At 47.8% G+C, this 19,585-nt stretch overlaps 1 protein-coding gene across 2 annotated transcripts in view; it reads left to right on the top strand.

The window, feature by feature from the left end:
- The window catches only part of Itpr2 (inositol 1,4,5-trisphosphate receptor type 2), a 410,062-nt gene that overhangs the window by 98,995 nt on the left and 291,482 nt on the right, over positions 1–19,585 (top strand). For both annotated transcript variants that reach the window (XM_052175272.1, XM_052175273.1), the window contains exons 10-13: positions 1,716–1,757; positions 7,729–7,880; positions 15,983–16,082; positions 16,451–16,611. In XM_052175272.1, the coding sequence (XP_052031232.1) occupies positions 1,716–1,757; positions 7,729–7,880; positions 15,983–16,082; positions 16,451–16,611 (455 nt within the window). The remainder of the gene's footprint in view (positions 1–1,715; positions 1,758–7,728; positions 7,881–15,982; positions 16,083–16,450; positions 16,612–19,585) is intronic.

The raw sequence follows: 19,585 nt of genomic DNA, 5'->3' as shown, positions 1-19,585 counted from the left end.
GCTCAGCCATAGGCTTCACAGACTGGGGGTTCAGTCATAGAGTTTCCCCCTCATTTTGTAGACAAGTGCTTCCAATTCTCTGGAACCTGGATGGCTTTTCCCAAGGCCCAAACCTTTAAAAGGCCTTGTCAGCTGGGTGATCTTGAAAGGGTGAAGTTTGGAAACTGAATTTTAGAGTGTGGCATGGTCTGTGGTAGGACCTGGGCAGCACCTCAAAGGGCCGAAGTTTTGTGTTGGGCTTAGTTGGGCTGAGTCCCGATTCTGAGTACATCCTGTTTGTGAGTCAGTCATGGTTCTGAGGTTGGATTTACTATTATCTGGAACTAAGTATTCTAATTCAGCCTGAATGCAAATGTCACCCTTAGATATAGCTTTAAATACAGTTTTGCTAACTTTGCATTGGTTACATTTCTGTTAGGAGATAAGTTACTCCAAGGAAAGCAACTTAAGGAAGGAAGCATTTATTCTGGTTTATTCGGTTCACCTATTCCTAGCTACATTCTATCATGGCAAGGAAGTCACAGTGACAGGAGCTCACTGCGGCTGGCCACAGTCAAAACAACTCGCTTCTTAGTTTCAGGTGGTCCAGGATCAAGCCCCAGGGCTGGTGTCTCTTACTTTAATGGGATCTTCTCCACTCAGTTACATAAGCCAGGCTGGTGAGGTCAGAGGTTAATCCCTGGATAATCCCTCACAGGTGGACCAAAGGCTTGCGAGTCCAGGTTCTGCCAAGTTGAGGATCACTGCTGACCCCACAGATTCTATATATAAATATAATGTATTCATAGTTATATATGTAAATAGATAAGTAAAATAAAAATGTATATCTGTGATGGAATATATGTATAGTACATAGCAAATATGCATACTCATAATATAAAGAATATAAAAACCAAACAGGAGTGCAATACCAAAGTCCGCGTGACCATGTATAACAGCACAGATGACGCCACAGATGAGAGCTCCTCCCTCCCTCAGCCCGGCTCTTGCCCGCCATCTTCAGATAAGTGAGCTCTGGGTGAAGCCACACGGGTGGGTGGATTATGGTTTTGTTCTGTATTTTTATTTCTTTAGTAAAGTACTTCAGTTGTCTTTCTAAATCCTCAGTTGCAGAGCAGCTGGCAGTTTGTCATGAGGTCCTGTTGAGTCTTCTTCATAGCGGAGTGCTGTCTCCGCGTTCTCATGGCGTGTGATTATGGTGGGCATGCCGCCTGTGGCTCTGTTTCCTCTCCCCATGTCTCCCAGCGTTTCTTAGAAATCCCCTGCCTCCATCTGCCCCTCCGCCTGTGTCCTGTTACATTCTGAGCTTTGCATCATCTCTGATCATGAATCCGTTGGCCAGAGCAGATCTCTGCTCGGCCAACCACACTTTGTCCAAGGCAGAGAGACCCTTCCTGTCAGCTTTTGGTTGGCAGATTCTTTGGGTCTAGGCTCCAGGTCAGTAGTGGGGCCACTGGAGGAATCTTCTTTGTGTGTGTGGTATTTAAGCATGTTTGTGTGTGTGTGTGTGTGTGTGTGTGTGTGTGAGAGAGAGAGAGAGAGAGAGAGAGAGAGAGAGAGAGAGAACTCCAGCAAGCACACCAAGGTGCATGCTGGGACTGATCTCAGGTCACCCAGCTTTCGGCACCTTTATCCACTGAGCCATCTTGCCAGCCCAGACTCAGCACATTCTTACTTGCACTTTTAATTTAAAACTAATTTTGCTTCTTTTTCAGCTTAACCCCGACTATCGAGATGCTCAAAATGAAGGAAAAGTGGTGAGTAGACTTTCCATCTGCATGCCCCAAATGTTTCACATCCTATTTTATATGAATAAATCAAAGGAATTTTACTAACAAGCTTGAAGACTAGGACCCCCAAGACAGAGTCTCTCAATTGAAATGGTCAGAGAATCATGTGGGTCATAGAATCTCAGATGCTGTTCCCCTCCCTGCCATCAGGGGGCACTAAGGGACATTCTCGCTTCTTGACTGGTTATTGCAAGGCATCTAGGCTTCTGGGAAAATAGGCTATGGAGGTTCTAGGATCAGTTTCCAGAAGTACACGGAAGTAGTATCTATAAGGTATTGGGGGGCGGGGCAGTGAGATAGTTCTTGGCTGTTTACCACTCGGCCGGACAGTCTGAAGTCTGGCGCCAAGACCCATATGGTAGAAGGAGAAAACCAACTCACAAAAGTGTCCTCTGACTTTTACATGTGTGCTGTGGCATCTGCCCCCTACATCCATGCACATACACACGTGAAAACTAAGTGTAACAAGAAGCTATAGAGAGGGCTGGAGGTATAGCTCATGATACGTGGTTTACACGCGAGGCCTCAGTACTGGGGAAAAGTTGCTTCTCCTAGGAGGGCACCTGTTAAGCCTTCCCGCTGCGTGGCTTAATCACAGCTCTGCTCTGCTTCCTGAGTGGCCATGCAGCTGGCTGTGTGGGTAGAGAGGAGTGAGCGGACACAGACAGCGTAGCTTCTCAGGGGGGATAGGAAACAGGATTCTGTGCTGAGCAGTAGACTCGGGGTGACGTCCATTCTCACTAGTCAAGCCTCATTCTGCTGTCTGTCTCCTCCTCGTTCCTCACCTCCACTAAAGCTGAGAAGAAGACTCCCGCACTGCAGTCACACACGGCAGGTGGTCTGCATTCTGGACTGTGCCGGACTCCTGTGAGAGGCGGCCAGCAGCAAAAGTCTGGCTTAATGAGCCTATCTCCAGAGCCCCAAGCTTGAGCGTAAAGAAAACTGTGCCTGTGAAGGCGTAGTGCACACAGCGTGGCTTCTCATTCTGTAGTCTGTTGGCCACATTGCAGTAATTACACTTCTGGCTGAAGGGAAAGGAGAGAGGCTGTTAGCGTCGGTCTGCAGCCTGTGACAGAGGAGACCCATTTCCCAAACAGGACTCCGGCTCCTCTCACATGGAGTTCCAGTAACACTGATGGTGACAATGCTAATTTTCCCTTACTTCTCCCCATGCTGGTGACTTAATGACCTGCTAATATTTTTTTTTTCCTGTAATTCAGAAACCTTTATCAGAACATAGTTTTCCATTTTTGAAGTCTCAGAGGTCAACGCAGGGTGCTGCAGAAATGAGGCATCAGGGCTCCCATTAAGACCAAATTGCTGTGTCCACTTTACAAGGGGGTCCATTATTTCCAATCTTACAAATGCGCGGCTTCCCTGTGCACCCGGTAAACACTGGCACCGTGTCAAGCCCAGCTGGGAATCCGATGGAAATTATTTCTTCTCAGAGGTCCACATCTTTGCAGATGGCTCTGCAAAAGGGATTTTTTTTTTAAATTCTTGTAATGCCATTCATATTAGCAAACACTGCCATATTTATGTGGCACAGGATCTGATTACTTTGAAGGTGGTTCTGTTTCTGAGGCTGGAGTCTCACAGCGACTGCAATATTGACACAGTGGACCAGATAATTCTTTGTGCCGGTGGTAAGGTGTCCTCTGTATGAGTAGTGGGGTGTCCTCTGCCTAAGTTGTACTGGGTATTCCCTTAGGGATAGTGGGGCACTCTCTGGATGGCGGGGTGATGGCAGCATGCTGACGTCATCTTACTGGGTGTTAGCAGCTCCACCCCACCCCAGCTCTCAGCTGCGACCTGTCCAGAAATTTTCAGATGTCCTCTGAGTGTCAAAATCCTCCTGTGTGGCCAACCACAGACCTGCGTGTGTTTATACACATGGAAATGTTCTAGAAAAAGGAGACTGTTGGAAAAGCACTTTCAAGTTCTGGTGTGTGTGTGTCTAGATTCCGTCCAACCTTCACACTGCTGTGGCTTTTGCTCCAGGCTCGGGGCAGTGAGGTGTGCAGACGTAGAAGGCAGAAAGGACCCCCAGGAAGCTCGGGGAGGAGGCTCACAGAGATGGAGAAAATCCTTGCAGCTCTCCTAGGCAGCCTGGGAAGTGTGGCTTCCCCAGAGCTGGAGCTTGGGCTGAGGAGGGAGGGGGAGCTGTGGTAGAGATGTAGCGGACTCCTGCAGCGGCCTCGGCCTCCGCTGCAAACATTAGACATGGCTTCTCTCAGCCCGTCTCAGGCTCCAAAGTCAGTGACTCACAGTTAGTGAACACAAAGGTATTATCCGGGGTGCCCTGAAGTACACCTCCTCGAGAGTGGGGGCTGGAGCAGGAGCAGGAGCAGAAGCAGAGCCATTGGCTTCCTTGAGGCTTTGCATAAGGCCAGGTGCCTCCCTGGATAGCCCTGGAGATCTGTGCTTCTTCTTCCCAGTTTAAAAAAAAATGCCATCTGGGGCTGGAAGACAGCTTAGTCAGTCAAGCGCTTGTCTGGCAGGCATGAGGACCAGAGTTCAACCACAGTACCACATAAAAATCGCTGGCTGTGGTGGTGCCTGCCTGTCACCCCAGCATTGTGGGGAGACAGGCAGGTCCTTGGGGATCGCTGGCCAGCCCAGCCTAGTCTACTTGTCAAGATCTAACTTCTAGTGAGAGACTTTGTCTCAAATAATGGGGTTCAAGATTGACCTCTGGTATGCATATACACACACACACACACACTCACATACACACATACATACACACATATATATACACATACATACACACACTCACATACACACATACACACACATACACACACCCTGCACCTACATATGAGAGCATGCACACACACTCTTACTCACACACATTCACATACCCACACACTCATACACACATACATACTCACACACACATACACACTCACCTATAACCATATATATACACTCACATACACACACATATGCACATACACATATTCATAGACACACACTCATATATACTCCCTTACACACATCCCTGCACCTACATGTGAGAAAATTCACACACACTCACACACATTCACATATCCACAAACTCATACACACATACACATACTCACATTCACCTGCACTCATACACATACACTCACAGACGCACACTCACATGCACACTCACATATACACACACTCACATGCACACACCCCTACAGATACACATGAGAACACACACACACATACACACACCCATGTGCACATGCACACCCACACACACAAACTTATCTGAAACATGCCTGTTTGGTAAGCAAGCAGGCGGCGTTCTGAGACTCCTAAGCTGGGCATGTATCACAGAGAGCTTCCTGGTGTTGAATTAGGCGCCTGTTTAAGCTCCCTTGGTTTGTCTTCCATTTTTATGACAGGCAAACTCTGACACTTCCAAAATTCCCTGCAGGGAGCTACAATTCCTGTGCCCCCCTTTTCGTCCCCCTTAAAAATTGAGGGTTTTATAAGCAGAATCCACAAAGCTCATGGGTTTGAACAGAATTCTCTTTATGATGTAGAGATGCAGGACTGACTTTCTTGTTTATTGAAGCTGCATTTATTGTTACGTGTATAACCAAAGTTTTCTGGCGACGCTGGCAGTCTTGACAGGCTGGGCTGGACACCCACTAATTAGAGAGAGGACTGAGAGGGAAGAGCAGAGGGAGGGGACTTTTCAGTGTGGCCACAGTGGGAGGAGGAGCATATGAAAGAGGCCAGGGAGCTGTCTGTCTTCAGGGTCCTGACAGGAGCTTTGGGGCTAAGTAGAGGGAGGCTGGCCGGGCTGTCTCAGCTCAATCTGCCCTGCTCAGTAGGAGCAGGTTCACCACAGGAGGTCTGAAGAAGTTACTGTCAGTGCACCAGTCAGTTCCCACAAAGTGACTGATTCTGCTGAGGGTATAGCTGAATACCCTCATTCGCCCCACTGGGGGAACCGTGGTACTTACCCCGCTGGGGGAACCATGGGTCCTTTGTGGGTTTCTCTTGGACTCTAGGTTGACTGCAGGGTCAGGACAGTGATGTCTCCGTGTCTTTAGTCTCCGAGGGCATCCAGATAGGTGAGGAATACAGACGCTCTTTGAGTGTGCAGTGCCTACATGCAGGGGCAAGCAGGCTTCACTTGAAGGAGACAGACATGCCAGGTGTGTGGAGAGCCAGCCTGTGGCTCACGGGTGGAGTCTGCTTAGAAAAACAGCTTCCCAGTGCCTGGTATGCTCGTAACACATCATTCATATTTAATGACTTAAAAATTCCAAGGGGCAGTCTTGATGTTTACTTCCAAACTATGAAGTACAGTTTGTTAAATAAACTAGCCAGGGCGTGGGAGAGGCAAAACAGGAAGCTTCCGACGAGGTTCCTGTGAAAGTCATGTTGGCATGTCAGATGCTCCTCCACATGCACAGCTGTAAAATTATTTATGTACAGAATTGTCTGTGCTTTAGAACTATTTTGCAAGGGCCAATGGGAAAGCAGAATGACACATCCCATGTGTTCTATGTTGTTACAATAAAGCCACACGGCTCAAATGCTATTAATGATTTGCAGTGGCTTGTTTTAATTAATCCTAATTAGCAAGTCTTTTAAATACATATTTTGAAAAGAATTATTGCAGAGTGAGTATCAAAATACAGGGAGTGTCCTGGCTACTCTGGTTGGGACCTCAGAGAAGGAGATTACCAAGAAGAGCAGTAGAGGCATCTAGATCTGACATCTTCTTGTCATTCTAGAAAATCATCGGTTAGCATTTCAAAAGTGGGGTGAAGAGAGGGTTGAACCCCAGTATGTACTCACAGAGGACTGAGCTACAGGCCATACTGTCAAGACTGTAGGTCTAAATAGCCCTAAATAGCTGCTGCGTCTGTTTAGCACATTTCCCCCCAAAGAGTATGCGCATCAAAAGCTGGCTTATACTAAATGGAGAGGGGGCTCAGTCGGCAAACCACACAATGCATTTCTTTTAGCGATACAGTACTTTTCCAAGAACACTGCAACTTCTTCTGTCCTCTACACCAGATTGCAATCTTGCTCTCCTTCCGTGTGACTGAGAAGAGTTCGGTTGTATTTTGATTATAACTTCTCCTGTCTCCATAAGCCACGTATGTCCTGCTGTCCTTTGAATGTCCCGCCTGCATTGGGAGCTTAATCATCAGTGTCACAGTGTGGTGGGGCCCCCTGGGACTGTTTGACTTAAATTTGGAGGGTCAAATCATTATGTTGTAAATAGGTTTACAGCCAGCAGAAAAGGAGCCATAACTGCTGTGCTTTAGGGCGTGCTCAGATGAGACCGCCCCTCCTGGGAACACGGGCTGTACAACTGCCCGTAATCATCACACAGGCTGTGAGCCCTCATCAGATGAGACCTCTCAGATGAGACCGCCCCTCCTGGGAACACGGGCTGTACAACTGCCCGTAATCATCACACAGGCTGTGAGCCCTCATCAGATGAGACCTCTCAGATGAGACCGCCCCTCCTGGGAACACGGGCTGTACAACTGCCCGTAATCATCACACAGGCTGTGAGCCCTCATCAGATGAGACCTCTCAGATGAGACCGCCCCTCCTGGGAACACGGGCTGTACAACTGCCCGTAATCATCACACAGGCTGTGAGCCCTCATCAGATGAGACCTCTCAGATGAGATCGCCCCTCCTGGGAACACGGGCTGTACAACTGCCCGTAATCATCACACAGGCTGTGAGCCCTCATCAGATGAGACCTCTCAGATGAGACCGCCCCTCCTGGGAACACGGGCTGTACAACTGCCCGTAATCATCACACAGGCTGTGAGCCCTCATCTTAGGAAGGGTGGTTCAGAACAGACACTCCTGTGACCCAGTGAAGGAATGGTGGACAAGCTCACACCTTATGTCCTGATTGGCTGGAATGGTTAGTACTAAATCCGAAGATGCTGAATAACCTTGGACCTCTTCCACAGCGAGACGGGGAGCTTCCGACATCGAAGAAAAAACGCCAGGCAGGGGAGAAGATCATGTACACCCTGGTCTCTGTCCCACACGGAAACGACATCGCATCCCTATTTGAACTTGACGCCACAACTCTGCAGAGAGCTGACTGCCTGGTTCCGAGGTAAACAGAAATACCAAATAGAAAAGAAATTAGTGAGTGAAAAGTTAGGCTGGGCAGATGTTTCTTTGAATAGTTTCCCCAACAGGTAGGGAAGGAAAAATGTAATGTCATACAAGTTTTATAGTAGAAGAGGCCGTGAGTGAAGGAAATCCTCTCAAAACATTTGACTCTCTCAGGTGAACACGCCAACGTGGCTTATTTTATTCGTATAAATAATTAAGACGTACGGGACCAAAGGAGTTCTGAAAAATTTATTAGAATCATTTATTCACTTGAGTGGCCTTTGGCCATAACAATGAAAAGTAATCTAATAGCATTTTAAGTATAACTTTTGTTTCCTTTGGTGTCAGATTCCCACATAAATTATTTACTTGCTCATTTTGTTAGCGGCCCAGCTAAGAAGTATCTGTTGGCTGTCAGTTACAAGGCAGGCCTGGCCCTGGGCACTGAAGGGAGAAACAGGGTCACTTGACCAATACACGTGTGTGTTGAGGTTGACCTTGAACTTGTGGGTCACAGCCAGTGCCCTAAGCCAGATCTGCTCACCTGTGTTCATTAAGCCAATTAAAAGAGCCAAATCAGAAGTGGAAAGCAGAAATGGAGATTTATTCAGTGTAGACACACTGGGAAGTGGAGAGACAAGTGCCTCTTCAGAGCACCATCTCCACGAGGCCTGTCAGAAGATAATGAAGTGTCAAAGCAAATCCTCTGGGTTACACCAGAGGGTGCAGAAATGGCCTCCCTAAGGAAAGACTGGGTGGGCTGAGTGGTTCCCATCAGAGAGGAACATTCTAGGCTGCAGAAGTAGGAGGTGGAATCAGCTTGAAAGATTCCAGGGGGCTTATGTCTCGCAATGAGGCCAGGGAAGTGGGACCCAAGCGAGAGGAAGGGCAGTGAGCGAGCAGGCCAGGGCTCCATGACGAGAGGCTATTGGGGTCTTTAGCTTGAGTGTGAATATTTTTGTTAAATTTTCTTCATTTCCTAGACACAGTGAGTCTTGCCCGTGTCGTTAGGCCAAGTGAAGTGGTTCTAATTTGGCTGTGATGACACAGTGTTGAAGTTGGGCTTGGCAGATGGTGATGGTTAGCTGGGGGCACCACACAGAGATACAGACAAGCATCTTTAGTGTCCCACAGGTTCTGTGATCAGCTTGTCCGTGAGATGCTGACGGTGACCTGGTGTGAGCCCGTCTCTCCTGCCCACTCGCTTACTAGTTTAGCCTGTGAGGACACGCCCTCTGCTGCTTTGGCCAACCGTCTGCCTTCTTGATCATTTATTACTCTGACTTAACTCATTCTATATCCAACTCAGCAAAAATGGGGTCTATCTTGAATTCAGTATAGGAGAATTTGCTTAAGGAAGTGACGAGAACCCATGGTCAGGTGCGTAGACCCACCACAAGGTTATTAAATCTCGCTGTGCCAGAGCGTCAGCTGCTGCTGTTAGGGTGGTTGAAGTTCTTCTCTGTGTTGAGGAGGATTTGTGCTAACACGGATTCAGCTGTCATTCACTGCGTTATAGCTAACAACAACTCTTAACACCAACCACTCTTACTTCCTCATCTGAAATCCTCCAATACTTTCTTTGTGCCTGTCGAGCCTCATATCAAGTTCTTCATATCTATAATCTGGCTTCATCTTGGGTAACTCTCATAGGTCATAGGTCATACATAGGTCATAATAGGTCATAGGTCAGAAGCTGAGTTAGAGCAGGCCTTCTCAGACTGGTTGAGAAAGATCTGAAGAGTGGGTCTGGGTCGTTGTGAGTGAGAGTAGTGAAGTCAGTCTTGGGGTGAGATGTGGATATGACGTCTTTTAAAAGTATTACCCAGTGGATTCCAGTATGGAACGCAGTTGTATTTCTCAAACTCTGAGCTCTTATGGTACGATCCTTTCCTGGAGGGATTTGAACAAATATCTCCAAACCCAGGGAACCTACAAAAGACCGAAGGTCCAATCCCAGGGCATCTACACAGACCGAAGGAAGGGGCGCACTCAAATCCAGTGAGAGAATCACTGAGTTTTTTTGGGTTACTTACAGGAGTGTCGGGGTCCAGCCTCCACACAGGATCGGGGTTCTCACCTGGGAGCAGGGAAATCTGGAAGGCGCATAATAAATATACACAGACTACTTTTTGGGTACAAGCTGACAGGCAATTTTTCCAGGCTTAAAGTTTCTCTCTTCTCTCTCATTCTCTGCTCTCTTTCTCTCTCACTCATTCGCTCGCAGCTTGAGGCTGCACACACTCTGCGTTCTCTCACGCACTCTGCTTTTCTCCTGTGCGCTTTTCTTTTCTTGCACTCTCTCACTCATACACACTTCTGTGTGTTCCCCTTTCACTCACACACACTCTTCACACACACACCACATGCACTCTCCTTTTACTCTCACACACTCCTCACACACATCTCATACACCACATGCACTTTCCTTTCACTCACACACACACTCTCTTCACAAATTCTTCTCATTCTCTCCGTATTCGCTCTCACTTCTTTACATGCTCACTCCTCGCTCTCTATATGTTCTCTACATGTTCTCTACAAGCTCTCTACATGCTCTCTACACGCCCTCTACATGCTTTCTACATGCTCTCTACATGCTCACTCCTTGCTCTCTACACACTCTCTACATGCTCTCTACATGCTTTCTATATGCTCTCTACATGCTCTCTGCATGCTCTCTACATGCTTTCTACATGCTCTCTACATGCTCTCTACATGCTCTCTACATGCTCTCCACATGCTCTCTATATGCTCTCTGTATGCTCTCTACATGCTCTCTACATGCTTTCTATATGCTCTCTACATGCTCTCTACATTCTCTCTACATGTTCTCTACATGCTCTCTACATGCTCTCTACATGCTCTCCACATGCTCTCTATATGCTCTCTGTATGCTCTCTACATGCTCTCTACATGCTTTCTATATGCTCTCTACATGCTCTCTACATTCTCTCTACATGTTCTCTACATGCTCTCTACATGCTTTCTACATGCTCTCTACATGCTTTCTACATGCTCTCTACATTCTCTCTACATTTTCTTCTTATGTTCTCTCGACTTCTTGCCCCAGTCTTTTATTGATACTCCAAAAGCAGATAAAAAAAGACATTGTATAATCATTGCCAGATCAACTTCAAAAGAATAACCGCATCCCACAAAGAATCAAGAATTACAATTGTTCCCCAAAGTTTCAAGATTCCCTATTCCCAGGCCTATAGCCAAAGTAATAATAATTGCAAACTTATCATTATTTAAACTTTAACTTTAACCATTATACTTCAGAGCTCAGTGCTCCGAGGTCAGTTACTTGCATTTCCTTGTAAAGCTCTAATGATAAATGGCATGGGCAAAGCTGCCAGGCAGTGGCCAGAAAGAATCAAGTTAACCCTTAACTCCGTAGTTCCACTAGCTTTCCGCTTCTATACATTGCACACAATGACTCTCCTAAAAGTCCCAGTGTTTTACTTAATTTTATTAATATAAGATTTTACATATTCTATACTTGCTTATCCAGGAACCACTCTCAAATGTTATACAAAACGTATTTCATAACTTTAATAGTTTTTTTCTTTCCTCAGGGTTCCAATGTTGGTTCTAATTTATTTTCTAATAATTTCATCAAACTTTCTTTGCAAGTCAAGCATTAATCTGGAACTACCATTGTGCAGTTATTTCATTGTTTCTAAGATGAGAACACTGTGCTATGCGGTGCTGTGCCCCATGCCTCAATATTTAATTGTTTAAGAATCATTACATCGATGGGCAGTAGTGGCGCATGCCTGTAATCCCAGCACTCTGGGAGGCAGAGGCAGGCAGATTTCTGAGTTCGAGGCCAGCCTGGTCTACAGAGTGAGTTCCAGGACAGCCAGGACCACACAGAGAAACCCTGCCTCCTAAAACCAAAAACCAAAATCCAAAAACAAACAAACAAACAAACAAACAAACAAAGAATCATTACATCAAGGAACCTCTAGTTTCACAGAATTTTCCCAGAGCAGAAGGAAAAAGAAGTAAGAAAGTCAGATATAATAGAATAATTACGCACACAAAGGCCAACTGAAAAGCTGTCACACACAAATGAAATCTCTACAGCCGTTGTCCAGGTCTAAGGTTAGGAGAAATGGGAACAACTGTTGTTACAGAGAGCTGCCGTGGGTTACTGAGATGTCTCCGTCCAGGCCCACTGCAGGCAGTCCCTGTCGTTGTTTGCTGTCCCCAGCACAGGGGCATGGTGAGGGGTTTCTTACAGGAATATGGGTGGCAAACAACTGAGTTACTGAAAAACCTGGCACCAGCACGGGCAACAACCTCCCTGTAGCTGTGCAGATGGCACCCCTTCAGCTAACGGCTCACCGTGTGCATTCTGGAACTACTGTGTGTAGTTGGGAAATGCAGGAACGAGTAGCAGGAGTCTGAGGTGAAGGTGTAATGATAACCCTTCCTACCCCCATGAGGGAACCCAGCAGGTGCAATCCTCGAGGTCAGAGAAGACTGTCTGATGAAGACTGTAATGTCCTTAAGCTCAGGGGACAGAGTCCCACAGCAATGTTATAGCCAGCTGGGTGAAATGTTCACCCAGGCTGTACCCGTCAGCTATGTGGTTCTGAGACAGTTTGTAATTCCTTGGTCTGCAATGGGGCATAGAGGGTCCTTTTCTAGCAAACTCCAAACTAGACATTTTGCATCAAAGGCTTAGAGCAGGGCTCCCAGTCTTTCCAGTGCAATGGGACACTTGGCAATCTGTGGCCAGTGGTGATACCCACTTCTCTCCAGACACTGTTTTTTAACTGGTGTGTGTTGCAACCTGGCTTTGGGAGACAGTGACTCAGAAGGACAAGGGAATTGCTGTCATGTGTGCATGAGGCAGGGTTTGATCCTGGAGCACAGAACATGAAATCTTCCCTAAACCATCATTCCACAGCAGTGCCCTTAAACTGTAGACAGCCAAACCATGTCACAGCCTGACTGCCATCACATCTCCGTGACATAGTTCCTAAATCCTTGCAGACCGTGCTATCAGTCCAGGTTATCAATTCTTCAGCTTGCAACCTGGCAGTGCTGGCTGACTCAAGGGGCACACCTCCCTGATATGAAAGTCTAACCTGACATGACCTGAGAAGTGACAGCTTTTGGGAACCAGTATTGACACCGCAGCGAAATCCTATGCCTGGGTGATCGACTACAGTTAAAATACATGTGTACTTAAAATATTATATAAAATCACCATTGGCAAGATGGCTAAGGCACATGAATGTCATGTCTAGACTTGGGTCTCATCTCTAGATAGCTCATTGAATACCTATTCTGAAATGTTTAAAAAAAAAAAAAACTGAATCTCAACTACTCAGGTTCCAAGCTGTCTTCGATGCTTTTTCTATTGAAATGAAGGGACGCCATGACCAAGGCAACTTGTAAAGGAAAGCATTTAGTTTGGGGATTCATGGTTCCAGAGGGCTAGAGTCCATGACCACCATGGTGGGGAGCTTGGCTGCAGGCAGGCATGGTGCAGTAGCAGTTCTGAGAGCTTTCATGTTGGGAGGGAGAGGGGAGAGGGGCGAGGGGAGAGGAGGAAGGGAGAAAGGAGAAGGGAGAGGGGAGGGGGAGAGGGAGAGAGAGGGGGAGGGGGAGATGGGAGGGGGAGAAGGAGAAGGAGAAGGGGAAGGAGAAGGAGAAGGAAGAGAGAGAGAGAGAAGGAGAGGGAGCATGCCAACTAATGGGACAAGACTTTTGGGGCCTCAAGGCCAATCCCCAGTGACACACCTCCTCCCACAAGGCCACAGCTCACAATCTCTCCCCAGCAGCCCCACCAGCGGGGACTAGGCAGTCAAGCGTAGGAGCCACGGAGGCCGCGGATCATTCAAACATCACACACGCACTTGGAAGAAGGCAAACTCTTCAAAGAGTTTTTGAAAAGTGTAAGGACAAAATCGAGGGGCTGGCCACCATGTAGTGGAGGGTGCATGTGTGGTGCCCTCACTTTCCAGGTTCAGGGCCCAGGGAGGGGACAGCCACAGTAGGCGTGTCATCCCCTACTTAGAGGATTCTGGGCGCTAAAGCAGAGGTGTTTCTGGTTATCTGGACAAGGGCTAGGTGCTTGCCGTGGTCGGTATTTGTAATTCACTGTGTGTTTCATCTGCTTTTATGAACTGGCAAGAACACGATAATGACTGGGTTTCCCCAAGGCATCTGATGTCAAGCCCTCTGTTTGGTCCTAAAATGTTAGACTTTAGAGTGTATGACCTATTATGTCTTAGCTTTAGGTTGAACAATACACAATAGGCCTTTTCTCTTGAAAGGCACTGTGCACTCTTGTTGGAGAAGTAATTGGAATGAGAAATGAGGTAGAGAGGGCACCGTGAAATGAGTCGATGTTCTCTTCAGGTGCCGCTGCTGTGGTGCCCACATAGATAATTTTACACTTGACTCAAGAAACGGTCAAATGCAGAAACATTGCTCACATAGAGCATGAGTCCTACCTGAGTCCCTGGTTGAAATGCATCTGCAGTCAGCACACAAACGTGTGTGTATGTGTGTGTGTGTGTGTGTCTGTGTGTGTATGTGTGTGTGTGTTTGGAAAGCACACCTAATGTAGTACACATTGTCGATTCTTCACATTGAATTAATGATAAACAGACTATAACTCACACACAAGAAAACTTATCTACCACAAGTATTTTCTTTAAAATGAATTTATTTTTGAGGTCAGAGAGTCAGTAGCTAAGACTGTGTAAGACTAACCTCTCGGTTACAGGAGCTGAGTTCAGTTTCTAGCACACACACACACACACATGGACACACACACACACATACAGACACACACACACACAGACACACAGACACAGACACACAGACACAGACACACACCACACACACACACACACACACACACATGGACACACACATACACACATACAGACACATACACACAAACACACAGACACAGACACAGACACACACCACACACACACACATACACACATGGACACAGAAACACACATGGACACAGACACAGACACACACACACATGGACACAGACACACACACACATGCACACACACACACACACTCACGCACACGCACACGCACACGCATGCGGTGGCTCAAGGCCACCTGTAATTTCAGCTCCAGCGGATGATCTTCTGGCCGCCATAGGCACTGCACTCATTGATATTCACAGATTTAAATGAGATGTAGGTTGGCAAACGTAGGCGTGGCTTCTTGATGGTGTCTTCCTAGTCGCACCGCCAGGCTTCACTCTTCCTTCTTCCCTGTAACCCTGACAACCGTTCTCTTCTCTAGTCCTGTTGTTCTCTTACTCAGGAGCTTGGGTCAGTGTTTGAACATTGAACTCGGCGATTAGGGATAGCCAGAGGAGTCGGGGAAGTGCCACTAAGCCAGACATGGAAGCGTGCATGCGCTTTATGGCATGAGGCCTGGGCTAGAAGTCCAAGCAGCTCACAGCTCAGCCTCGCTTGGTGTGTGTCTGTCAAGCTGCTCAGGACGATTTATTTATTTAGCTGTCCTGAGTTACGTCTTCCATGGCCTCAGCAGCTCCAGGATTCGGGGCTATCAACCTGTTTTATTAGTAGCCTGGGGACAGAATAAACCAGTCATCGCTGAGCATGCTCCACAGTGTCTGAATGTGGACCAGTGAGGTCTTAGGGTCTGCATTTTTGAAAAGGTTTCTGGCGATGCTGATGGCTTAGGGAGTGAGACTGGGTGCTCCAAAGTGTCCTGGATCTAGGGATTATTTCTTATCCAGATGGATCCCGAGACAGTTGCTGGTCTAAGACACTTAGTGTCCAATTCACAGCTGGATCTGCTGAATATGTCAATATGCAAAGGGTTTTAATTAACAGTTATTATTGCCTCTGTCTGTCTGTCTCTGTGAGTGTCTGTCTGTCTCTGTCTCTCTCTCTCTCTGTGTGTGTGTGTGTGTGTGTAGGTCAGAGCACAGCTTTGTGGAGTTGGTCATTGTCTTCCATCTTCATGTGTGTTCTGGAGACTGGACTCAGGTCCCCATCATTGGGCCGCAAGCACCTCTGCCCTCTGAGCCGTCTCGCCAGCCCTCCATGTTTTAATATCGCTTGCCTTTAGGAACTCCTACGTGCGGCTAAGGCACTTGTGCACCAACACCTGGGTGACGAGCACCAGCATTCCCATAGACACAGAGGAAGAGAGGCCTGTCATGTTGAAAGTAAGTGTGGCTGGGGATTCAGAGGACTCACGGCACTGGACAGTGACCCCCATCAGGCCTGTGACCCCAGGGGCTGCAGCAGGGCTGTGCATCAGGAGGGAGGGGTGGAGATATCAGGAAGGTACAGGAGGATTCCAGACGTGTCTTCTCTACTTGGAAGTATTGAGGCAGAAGGAGGGTGTGTGAAAGAGACACTCTTCCAGTGCAGGAGACGGGCTTGGTGAGCCATCTTGTCTCTGAGGCCTTTCCTTGAGGATGCTTGTTCAGGAGCTAGCATTTCTCTGTCTCACCCGTCCCCACCCAATGTGTCTCAGTACTGAGGCTCTCAGTCTCCAGACCTTTCAGTTTAATGGAAACACATGTTGCAGATTGGGACCTGCCAGACCAAGGAAGACAAAGAAGCCTTTGCCATTGTGTGCGTCCCGCTGTCTGAGGTCCGAGACTTGGACTTCGCCAACGACGCCAACAAGGTGCTGGCCACCACGGTGAAGAAGCTGGAGAACGGCACCATCACTCAGAACGAGAGGAGGTGAGAGGCTTCCAAATGTGACTCTGAGCCGTTAGGCGTCAACTGCTGACCTGAGCGTGGGGGTGAAGTGGGCTCAGTGCCCAGGAGGTAGAACCTGGAGGATCAGGAATTCAAGGTTATCCTCGGCTACATAGCAAGCTCAAGGCCAGCCTGGGCTACAGGAGACCTTGGCTCTCAAAACTAATAAAAACATCACCTAAATCCCCAAACAAACACCACACACACACACACACACACACACACAAACACACACACACGTCAATTAGCTCTTACAGTAAAGCAGGTGACTCTAACAGAACATTTAGAATATTCTTCATAGTAGCAGCCTTAGATCTTTAGCAGTGAAGATTTCTTGCCAGTAGTGACACCTAATGGCTCACCACAACCTGTAATTCTAGGACTGAAGGACCTGGCGCCCTCCACTGGTCATCACAGGCACTACACTCACATGCACATACACAGAAACACACATATAAATAAAAATTAAAAAAAAAAACAACCTAAAAATGTCTGATGTATACGTACTTTTTCCATTTTATCTTAGCTTGAAAATAGGTATTCAGTTTCTCTCTGCTCTTATTTTGAAAGCTTTTAGGGGATCACATGACAATACCTGAATGTGTTCGGATTTCTGAGCTTTGTGTTTTCTGGTTATTTTTATGTATTACATATTTTTATATGTGCTCTGCCTGTGCCGCTCACCCAGAGGCGCTGGGCTCTTGGTCCCTAACTTACTTATTTTTAGATGTGTGAGAAAAAGGATACTGCCGGCTGCTGGAAGTCAGTGCATGTCCACTCTGTTTCAGCTATGTTAGGAACAGTAATTCTGAAAACCCAAGCCTTCATGTGGTGCGTCAATAGCTATTTCCATTTTGCCTAAAGGAAATGGATGTTAAACTCTACCTGGGTAAAAGCACATAAATAGTGAGTGGGGGAATCCAGTCACATGATTGACAGTTGGTGCTTCTCATGGCTTCATGGTACAGACTCCTCCCTCTTCTCTTTGTGATATGCTGCAGACTTTGAATCTGAACAGTAAGGAGCTATTTGCTAAGTCTCTGGCCATGCCTGCCAGAGCTCTCACCTACAGCCATTGAGATGATAAGCCCCTTGCTAAACAGCCCAGCCAGGAACGGTAAAGTCAGAGAAACAGATGCTGTGGCTCAGTGGTTCATTCCTCAGTTGGACATTCTTAAACATCTGCCCAAAAGAAGCCCAGAACATGAGGGCAAAAATGTCCAGTCTTGTTCTAAACAACCCCAAACTGAAGGCTATCCAGGTTTGTCATAGTTGATCTGCGCCAGGTCCGGCCGTGCAGTGTGTTGTGCTCTGGGCGCTGCAAAGGTGCAGGCTGCTGTGCCTACCTTTTCACGAAGCTAGGCCTGCTTCCTCCTGCAGCTGGGGACCCGGGACATGGCTCAGTCTGTTTATCCAGTCAGCCAAGACCATGCTAGACTTGCTTACAAACCCAGAACCTTAAGAAGCACACCATGTCTTTATGCGATGAACAGAGCTGAGTGGTGGTTTTATAAACTATGATGGTCCCTCCCTCCCTCCCTCCTTTCCTCCCTCCCTCCTTCCTTCCCCCTGTTCCTCTTCTCTCCTCCTTCCCTCATTTTTCCCTCCCCTCTCTCTCTCCCTCTCCCTCTCTCCCTCATCCCTCTTGTTCCCCCTCTCCCCTCCCCTCCCTTCCCCTCCCCTCCCCTCTCCTCTCCTCTCCCCTCCCTTCCCCTCTCCTCCCCTCCCCTCTCCTCTCCTGTCCTCCCATCCCCTCCCCTCTCCTCTCCCCTCCCCTCTCCTCTCCTCTCCTGTCCTCCCATCCCCTCCCCTCTCCTCCCATCCCCTCCCCTCTCCTCTCCCCTCCCTTCCCCTCTCCTCTCTCTCCTCTCCTCTCCTCTCCTCCCCCTCCTCTCCTCTCCTTTCCTCTCCTGTCCTCCCATCCCCTCCCCTGTCCTCCCATCCCCTCCCCTCTCCCATCCCCTCCCCTCTCCCCTCCCCTCTCCTCTCCTCTCCCCTCTCCTCTCCTCTCCTCTCCTCTCCTCTCCTCTCCTCTCCTCTCCTCTCCTCTCCTTTTTTCCCCCTCCCCTTTCCTCCCATAGGCCCAGGGAGTCTTTGAATTCTATGTACCCAATAATGAACTTGACCTCTTCTTTTGTCTTTATAATCTGCCTTTGAAAATCTCTGTGCTGTTATCTGTACCCCTTTGATGTAGGTGATTTTCTGTGTACTTTTATTGCTCGCATTCCTGCAGGTTCTTGGCTCCACCCTTCATTCCCGTCCACCATTTGAAATTATGTTCTTGTGCTAATTGCTTATCTGCCGAGGGCTGACAACACTCTTTTAGAAGACACTTAGAATGGCTTTGTTACTTGGGGTTTATTAGTGACGAGTCAGCCTTCTGAGTTTCAGCTTGATGGCTCTCTTTCCTAATGTCAGTTTTCTCTGTGTTTTGTGATTTAATTATGCGGGCGTCTCATAGGTGGAACGATATTGCCTTTTCTCTCCCGTGCTCATTCATTTTCTATCTGCTGCAGCATGGCCAACACCTGACCCCTCTCCACCAGTCTACACCAAGGTGTGACGTTGAGTCTCCTCTGGTAAGGGGAGGCATGTGAGTCACGTGATCACGGTGTGTGTGTGTGTGTGTGCTTCTGTGTGCTTCCTTTCCCTTCAGAACCTGCCTAGCTGCAGTCTACATGGGGCTCTGAATTTCTGAGGTTCTGCAAGGGGCCTCTGTCTGTGTCCTCACGGTTTTGTTTTTACAGAGACAGGCTTTCTCTGTGTAGCCCTGGGTGTCCAGGAACTCCCTCTTGCTCAGTAGACCAGGCTGGCCTTGAACTCAGCGCTCCCCCTGCCTCTGCCTCCCGAGTGCTGGGCTGAAGGTGTTTGCCATTTGCTGCTCCCAGCTCTTACCTTGATCTTAACCCACATGGCCTTTTTAATTTTCAGGTGTGCATCTTTTAAAATACATAAT

Source organism: Apodemus sylvaticus, chromosome 2 (genome assembly GCF_947179515.1).
Source record: "Apodemus sylvaticus chromosome 2, mApoSyl1.1, whole genome shotgun sequence".
In the NCBI taxonomy this organism is placed as follows: Eukaryota; Metazoa; Chordata; class Mammalia; order Rodentia; family Muridae; genus Apodemus; species Apodemus sylvaticus.
The sequence above is the reverse complement of the archived record's forward strand: the minus strand, read 5'-3'. Positions and strand labels throughout refer to the sequence as shown.